Genomic DNA, 9,141 nt, shown 5'->3' on the forward strand with positions numbered 1-9,141 from the left:
CCCCTCCAGCCAGCGCCCCCTAGAGGGGAAAGGCCTCATATTCCATTCCCCGCCCCCCCGAGCCAGCCAATCCCAGCTAATTAACTTTTGACGATTTTATACATTTCCAGCATGGTTTGACTATTGGTGGTAAGCCAATAATAAAATAATAATAATAATAACGAGCTTATTTCCGTAATAAGTTAATTATCATGTAAAATCATTAACATAACAATGAGCTTCTTTACCATAACAAGCTAATTGCAACAAGGTGCTTACTGTAGCCCCTCATTAGCATAGCAAGAAGCTAATTACCACAATAATGAGCTCATTATGGTGCATCATTAGCATACTAATTAGCTTATTTGCATGGAAGCATCTGATCTCTTTTACTGGCTTCTCACTGGTAATTTTTCTTGCCTTTCCCAAAATTGCCAAGACATCAGGAACGTATAAAAGAACCAGACGGGGGTCACACTGATTCCTGTATTACACTTCCTGGAAATTAGTCAAAGCCAGTTTGTCAGGGCTTAGGCATCTGTGCATTGAGCCAAAAAAAGTCACAATGTTACATCACAACAGGGTGGCATCATGCTGAGATGCCAGAGGTGGCAACAGGTTGTGCTGACCCAAAAAAAAGACCAGAAGCTGGGCTCTTGTGACCTAAATATCTTACCAAGCTGGGCTTGCTTTTTCATTTTCCCAGTGAGATCTACCAGACAAGACAAGTTTGACATTTGTCCTCAGCCGCTTCTGAGTGAACCCAGGGAAGCTTTCCAAGGAGAGTGTGGGTGGTTTTTTTTTTTTTTTTTTTTGGTTGGGTCTCTCTTTAGACTAACTCAAAAGCAGCTGGGCTGATTGCCTGCAAACTTTCCACCCCGGAGCATGGAAAACTGCCGCCTGGATGGAAAACGCTTGGGAAAGTTATGAGCAAGTGGAAAAAAGGGAAGAGAGAATTCGCAGCAAGAAGGTTGTTAGCTGGGTGCATTGGACCAAAATTATGGGAAAGATGAGCCGGGGGGGTGGGGGGGAGAGATTAAGGCCAGATCAGAGACTGACTCACACGCACGTTGTAGGAGCTCTTCTTGTTGCATCTGCCAATGGCTTCAGTGAACTGCTCAGCATCCCATAAAATGCAAGCAGCCGGGCTCTCCAGGGAGCTCCCGTGCCTTGCTCGTCCAGCTGCTCCGGCCGCTCAGCCTGGCATCCGGGCTCTGCGGCCTGGCACTGCCCCATGCAGCTTGGGGGGCGGGGGAGAGAGAGTCAGCAGTGCTGAGAGCTGGGCAGGCCGGGGGGCAGAACCTGGCTGGCTGACACGGCCCCCAGGACACGCAGGAACCGATCAGCACCGTGCAATGCATCCCCCACTGTATGTACTGTAGGCAAACACGCAAACACTACTCCTAATACACACACACACTGCCTCCAATCAGCACACACACACACACACACACACACACACACACACACACACACACACACGTTGGCTCTGCCCTCCACCGGCTGGATCTTCACAGAGCCTGTTTGTAATTTCACAGGGTGTCTCCGGTGCCCCGCCCCGTTCCCGGCCCAGAGGAGGCTGAGCTCTGGGGCGGGCGCACAGGCCAGGGGCACCTTCCTGGCCCTTCCTTCAACACGGCGACCTCCCCCCGGCTCCGCCAATCTTCCGCCACCAGCTGCTTTCCTGCGCCCAGTGAGCGGGGTCAGGGCCCAGCCACACACAGCTGTGGGGGGAGTTCCCAGCTACTGCAGTCCTGGCCTCTCCCAGCAGGGGGTGCTGTGGGGAGTGGGGCAGGAGCTGGCTGTGGGGGGGCTCCCAGCTACTCCAGTTCTGGCCTGTCCCAGCAGGGGGCGCTGTGGGGAGTGGGGCAGGAGCTGGCTGTGGGGGGAGCTCCCAGCTACACCAGTTCTGGCCTGTCCCAGCAGGGCGCGCTGTGAGGAGTGGGGCAGGGGGCACTGGCTATGGTGGGGGGCCCTTCTGGCTACTAATTCCATGTTCATGGGTGTGCCGTTGTGGGCTCATCCTGTCTCCGCCAGCCAGGCAGGATGGGAGCGGAGCCGGTGGGTCGGGAGATGGGCAGCAAAGGATGTAGCCGCCAGGGTCCAGAAGAACCGGCTCCCCCCTCCCCGCTTTGCTCGGCTCTTGGGCTTGTTAATTAGTATGATTTGCATATAGTCCCATATCCCCAGCCTGAGTGCCTACCCGTAGCCCCCCAGCACCCAGGTTGCCCCCTGCCCCAACCTGCCTGGATCCTAGCTGGTCGCTTGTCACCCCCACACCACTGCTGGATTTGCCCTCAGACTCCTGCTCCCTGGCACCCCCCTATGCCATCTGTGCCCCCCCTCGCCACATCTGGGCACCACCCCCACCCCCTCCCGCACCTTGCTCTCTGCGCCTGCCCCCCCAGTCCCCACCCCCGACACGACAGACACAGGCTGGACCCTGCTGCAGTTCACACATAAAAGGTTTTAATCACCTCCTGAAAAGGGGGGGCCGTGCCCCAAAAGGGGACAGTGGGGGGGAGAGGGATCGGGGGGGGGTGAGAAAATAAGGAGGTTCGGTCGGGGGGGCAGAGGGCACAGGTTTTTAATGTAAAAACTTGTGTTCGACACTCAAACAGCGTTTTCCTTTTAAAAAGTCATGATGGGGAAGGATGACGGGAAATGGGGTACAGTGGAGGGGTTGGGTGGATGGAGAGGAAAGGGGTACAGCTGTGCAGGTTGTGGGGGAAGGATGGGGAATGGGATACTTCTGGGGGGCTGGGAGGGATGGTGGGGGTTGGGGGATGGCTCTGGGGGTTGGGCAGATTGTGGGGGGATGGTGGGGGAAGGTGGTACTGCGGGGAGGCTGGGATGGATGGAGAGGAATGGGGTACAGCTGTGGAGGTTGCGGGGGAAGGATGGGGAATGGGGTACTGCTGGGGGGCTGAGAGGGATGGTGGGGGATGGGGGATGGCTCTGGGGGTTGGGCAGATTGTGGGGGGATGGTAGGGGAAGGGGGTACTGCGGGGATGCTGGGGTGGATGGAGAGGAATGGGGTACAGCTGTGGAGGTTGTGGGGGAAAGATGGGGAATGGGGTAACACTGGGGGTCTGGGAGGGATGGTGGGGGATGGGAGATGGCTCTGGGGGTTGGTCAGATTGTGGGGGGATGGTGGGGGAATGGGGTAACTGCTGGGGGGCCTGGGGGATGGATGGGGAATGGGGTACAGCTGTGAGGGCTGGGGTGGATGGAGAGGAAAGGGGTACAGCAGTGGAGGTTGCGGGAGAAGGATGGGGAATGGGGTACCGCTGGGGGGCTGAGAGGTATGGTGGGGGATGGCTTTGGGGGTTGGGCAGATGGTGGGTGGATGGTGGGGGAATGGGGTACTGCTGGGGTGCTGGGGTGGATGGAGAGGAATGGGGTACAGCTGTGGAGGTTGTGGGGGAAGGATGGGGAATGGGGTACCGCTGGGGGGCTAGGGGATGGCTCTGGGGTTTGGACAGATTGTGGAGGGATAATGGGGGAATGGGATACTGCTGGGGGGCTGGGGTGGATGAAGAGGGGGAGGGCACAGGGCATAGCGGGGAGTTTGCTAGAGTGGGGTACAGGTTGGAATAACAGGGAAAAGGGGCGATGACTTTTTCGATACTGAATACACTGAACACAGAAAATGATCTAGACCAGCCAGATACAATAAATAGGCCCCCCACCGTCTGTGTCAGGGAGCAGACGCCTGTCGCCCCCTTTCCAGAAACACTTGGGGCAGGGGCAGGGGGAAATAGGTTTATTTTGGAACTAAACTCTGCTCCGTCCCCCGTCCCGGACAGTTATTAATGCATAAAGATTTACTCAAGGTAAAAGGATCTTTGTAATTTCGTGTCATCTGTGCATGTGTCTTTGCTAGTCCTGCTCTATCCTTCCCGCGCCGCCCGGCGCAGACGGGGTGGAGGGGGTCTCTCGAAACTCATCCCGTAGCCCCCCCACGCCCTTTCCTCTCCCTGCAGCTGGGCAGTCCCCTCCTTGCTTGCCTTCGCTCCGTCCGTCGCGTGGGGTTTTTCATTTCTGTCCTCCGTCTCCGCTTCTTAAGGCACCAGGGCCGGCGTCGGCGGGATTGGCGCAGGACCCCCATCTGGGGCGGGTGGGTGAAACCGGAGCCGTCCCCTCCACGCCCCCGGGGAACCGGGCGTGCGCCCCGTGGGCCCGACGAAATTGCCACCCCCGCAGCTCCCCCCCCGGGGCCCGTCTCAGACGGTGCTCTCCAGCATCCACTCGGTGCTGCTGAAGATGACCCGGCGTTGGCTCAGCGGGCAGTCCTCCGCGTTCAGCTGGGACGTGGACATGTGCCGTTTTGTCCGTGCCCGGCGCGGGTAGCTGTGGCTCTGAAACAGAGCGTAGTCCCCGTCGAAGGAGTGACGGTGGTGGTGAGTCCTCGAAAGCTCCCGGGGAAAGAGGCCCACGCTGCCCAGCGTGGCCCGGTGCTGGCCGCCCGGCCCGCTCTCCCGGAGGAGACCCAAGGAGCCGGTCACGCTGCCCTCGGGCTGGCCCTCCTCCGAGGACAGCAGGGCCACAGTCTGGAGGTCTGCACCCGGCTTGGGGTCTCTCTTGTCCGGTTCGGGGGCAGCGGGCGTGTCCTTCTTGGGCTCCGCCTCCGTAGGCCCCGCCTCCGTGGGCCCTGCCTCCTGGAAGGTCTCGTATTTGTCCTCGGTGGGCTTGGAGGCCGGGGGCTGCCCGCCGTTGGTCTGGGAGTAGACGTTGCTGACCTTGGCTTTCTTGGGCCCCTCGTGCCCGCTGTGGACCTTGTAGCGGATCATGAGGATGATGATGAAGACCAGGACGGAGGCGACGATGATCCCGCCGATGATGATGATCATGGTGCCGCCCAGGAACTGGGTGTGCAGGGCGTGGCACTGGGCGGTCTCGCCCTCCGTGGTGAACTGGACGCAGCCCACCACCCGGGTGGCCGTCAGCGCCGTCACCCCGTCGTCGTAGACGGCCAGCACGCACAGGTCGTAGGCCCGCCCCGCCGCCAGGTCGTTCACCAGGAAGGCCCTGCTGGACGGGGGGATCATCCTTGTGGGGGGAGAGGGAAGACACTGGTTAATGGCTGGGACAGCCCCTTGCCCCGTAGCCCAGGCCCCAGCCCCCTGGCACAGCCTAGGGATGTAACCCTAACCCCATAAAGCTCTCTGGGGTAGGGACCATCTTCCTGCTCTGTGTTCATACAACACCTCGTGCCGCGGGGTCCTGGCCCAGCACTAAGGGCCCCAGGTGCTACCGTAACACCCCTAATAGCGACAAAATGTACAGTGCCTGGCACAACAGGACCCCTAGTTATGGGCCAGGACCCCATTGTGCTAGGCGCTGTACATTTTATCGCTATTAGGGGTGTTACGGTAGCACCTAGGCACTCTATTTATGAGGCAGGACCTTCCGTGCTGCCGTAATGTACATACTATTGCTATTAGGTGTATTACGGTAGGATCCCAAGGATCCAGCCCCATAACTAGAGTGCCTAAGTGCTACTGTAATACACCTAATAGCAATAAAATGTACAGCACCTAGCACAATAGGGTCCTGGCCCACAACTAGGGCTCCTAGGTGCTACCATAATACACCTAATAGCAATAAAATGTACAGCGCCTGGCACAATGGGAGGCCTAGTTATGGGCTGGGACCCGCAGTGCTACTGTAATACACCTAATAGCAATAAAAAAAACAGGTTCAGAGAAGTGCTAGATTTGGGCCAGTTTCGTCGACCTGTTTGTGTCATGAAAATCAGCCAAGTAGTAATAATAATTCTGAAGATGTCGTAATTTTCTTTTCTTTTTTGACCTTTCGCTTGGAAATTTCCGTCAAATTTAGAACATACAATAAAAATCCCTCACATTTGAAAGAAACTGACATGATTTTTTTGGTTTGCTGAAAAATTCAAAACACATTTTAATTTCAGTTGGTCCGGAATCAATTTTTCCTCCCCCCCCACCAATTTTTTTTAAAACTGCCAGCGAACCAAACAATCAGTTATTTGTACAGCTCTACTTCTGGTCCGTGACAGCCCCCACACCTCACCCTAAAGGCAGCTGCGTCTCACTGCTCCACCCCGGAGGCAGCTGCACCACAGCACTGGATGAGTGCTTCCTGTATGAACAGCTGTGACGCCCCACCCCAGAGGTGGCTGCATCTCAGCACTGGGTGAGCGCTCCCTGTATAAACAGCTGTGACGCCCCACCCCAGAGGTGGCTGCATCTCAGCAGCAGGGGGAGCAACTCCTGCACTTACCTACGCACAAAGAGTAATGTCACACACACAAGAGTGTCACAACACATGTGCGCACAGTTGTTGCTCACACGCACGCACACTGGGGAGCTCACACACACACAGGGTAATGGCTTATAACACACACACACACACACACTACTGCCCCTGTTTTCAAAGGATGCAGAGGGAACCATTAACCCTTTGTAATTCCCCTCCATCGACTCCCTGCCCTATGGCCCCCCTCCCCACGCTCCCACACCCTGCTCACCCAGCCGTTGCTAATCCCACCCAGGAGTGGAGTCACAGGGCCCGGATACTGCAGCTCGCTGGACTGGAAACCCCTCCATCCCCTGAAACAGATTCCAGCCGCATGGCCGGGCTCACTACTGGTGATAACCAAAGGGTTCGGTTGCCGTTCACCTCAAAGCTAGCCAGGATCACGCCACTGAAATGCAGCCACCTCTGGGGTGGAGGGCGACAGCCAACTGGTGCACAAGGAATGGGGAATCTTGGGCAGAGGGGTTTGGATCTGAAGCAAAGCTGGGCCAGACCTTTAGCACCTTGTAAGCTGTGGAAATTGAGCCAGCGGTGGTGGGATTTGAACCTGTCGCTCTGGGAAATCTAATTATATGGAGCCAGGTAACTGGAGCTCAAAGCCTTCTGCGCTGCCCCCACCCTCCCCGCAGCATTGCTGCTCCTGGCGCGGGTTCGCCCTGGCATTGGGGTGAGCCACAGCTCCCTCCCCCCATCCCCTGCCCACGGAAATTTCCAGCCAGTGACGCTTCCCCTGCTTTCCACGGCATTTCCCCAAGGGCGGAACTGAGAGAGACCCCCTGGTGGCGGCACAGGGCAGCGCGGGCTGGGAGGCAGTGAGCAGAGTCTGTCCGTATCCGGCCACTCTCCTATCTTTCCTCTGCCTCAGGCTGCCCTGAGGTCAGTGGGGCTACCCGTGGACAAGAGAGGCCAGTTACACCCGGTGCATCACCTGCTCATTCAGTGGCGCATACAAGCTGGGGGTGGTATTAAGAGGATAACAACCTACTACTGCCACCAGTAGCTCTTCTTTAGCACCTGCTTCTAATGCCCCTGGTTCCAGCCCTGCTGATGACCAATGGACCCCATCCGCCAGCCCAGCCCTCACCTGTACACCAGCGAGTCGTCCAGGGAGCTGTTATACTGAATCTGGTACATGCGGATGCCAGGAATGTGCCGCTCCGAGGGCCAGTGGATCACCACCGAGGTGGAGGTCAGCTCGGCCGCCACAATCTTCTTCTCCAGATGGTTCTTGGTGTCGTTGGCGCCCGACTTGGCGGAGGTGGTGATGTCGGACGAGCCAGGGTCGGGCTCCTTCATGTGGCCCGTGTTGTTGACCAGCAGCGGCAGTGGCACGATGCAGACCTCCACGGGGGCGGTGGCCTCGCCGGCGGCGTTGGAGGCGATGCAGGTGAAGACCCCGTTGTCCTTGAGCGTGGTGATGTGCACCTCCAGCGTGCCGTTGTCGTAGACCGTGGCGCGCGTGGTGTTGTGGATCAGCTTGCCGTCGGGAGCGATCCAGTGGATGGAGGGGTCGGGGTCTCCCACCGCCTTGCACTTGAGGCTGACTCCCTGGCCCTCCATGATAAAGGCCTTGGTGGAGTACTGGCGCGTGATGAGGGGCGGCTCGCAGATGAACTCCTCCTCGGAGATGGACCAGAAGTACTTATCCATCAGGTGCTCGGGAGAGGCGCAGGTCTCCAGGTCGTCCTCCCGTGTCAGGCGCCGGAGCCAGAGCAGCTCACAGTTGCAATGCAAGGGGTTGCCTCCGAAGCTGATGGTCAAGGTGGACGGGTGGGAGCCCCGGACGTTAGCCAGCACCTGAGCCCGGAGGAAGAGGTTGTCTGGGGGCAGCTTCTGCAACCGGTTGGAGGTCATGTCCAAACGCACCAGCTTGTGGAGCTGGGAGAAGGTGCCCTCGGCGATATGGTCAATGAGGTTGTGATCTAGGGTCAGGGTGTTCAGACTGACCATCTGCCCGATGGCCTCCCACGGCAGCGTCTCCAGGTTGTTGTAGGACAAATCCAGGTCCTCCACGGTGGCCAGGAACTCGTCGAAGGAGGCCGGCTGGATGTTGCTGATCTGGTTGTTGCCCAGGATGAGGTGCCGGAGGTTGCCCAGGCCTTTGAAGTGTTCGTTGCGGAGGGAGGCCAGCCGGTTGCTGTTCATATGCAAGGCGCGCAAGGCGCGCAGGTCGGCGAAAGCGAAGGGCATCACCTGGCTGATGGTGTTCCGGGAGAGGGTCAGGTGCACCAGGTTGGTCATGTTGGAGAAGTCCTTGCGCCGGATGATGGTGATGAAGTTGTCCGTCAGCCGCAGCTCCACCGTGCGCCGGTCGATGGACGGCGGCACGAAGAGCAGCCCTGTCTTGGCGCACAGCATGGTCAGGGTGGGCGAGATGTTCTGGCAGATGCAGCGGCCGGGGCAGTGCTGACCCTTCGCCATGGTGCCGAGCATCAAAAGGGGCAGGAGGAGTTTTTCCATGGTACTGGCCCTCGCTTCCTCCCTGCCCGGGCTCTGAGGGCAAGAGGCACAAAAATCAGTGGCGACAAACCTACAGCGGCAAATTGCTTCCCAAGCCCTGTCCCCCTCCACTAGCCAGTCTGAGTTTTCAGGTGGCCGCAGCCCATTCACTAGAGGCAGCTGCGTCTCAGCGCTGGATGTATAAACAGCCTCCGTGTCCCACCCCAGAGACAGCTGCATCTCACTGCCGAGCAAAGGATCTTTGTATAAAACAGCCCCTGTGCTCCACCCCGGACTCTAAAGCTCATCTGGCAGAGGTCCCGTCCAAGTGCCCCCCAGAGCCGTGAGACCTGCAGTTCGATTCCTGTGACCGACGGACCCCTCTGGGGGCATCGTGTTTTAAAAAAAAGTGGGGCCCAATGAACC

General features: G+C 58.3%; 1 protein-coding gene across 1 annotated transcript; it reads right to left on the minus strand.

The window, feature by feature from the left end:
* Positions 1–4,205: 4,205 nt before the first annotated feature.
* LRFN1 (leucine rich repeat and fibronectin type III domain containing 1) lies at positions 4,206–8,736 on the minus strand. The gene is made up of 2 exons (XM_065420961.1): positions 7,361–8,736; positions 4,206–5,031 (listed from the first exon to the last, which is right to left on the minus strand). Exons 1-2 carry the CDS (start codon positions 8,734–8,736, stop codon positions 4,206–4,208), a joined length of 2,202 nt encoding a protein of 733 aa, XP_065277033.1.
* Between the last annotated feature and the right edge of the window lie 405 nt (positions 8,737–9,141).

This window comes from Emys orbicularis, chromosome 21 (assembly GCF_028017835.1).
Source record: "Emys orbicularis isolate rEmyOrb1 chromosome 21, rEmyOrb1.hap1, whole genome shotgun sequence".
NCBI classification, from domain to species: Eukaryota; Metazoa; Chordata; order Testudines; family Emydidae; genus Emys; species Emys orbicularis.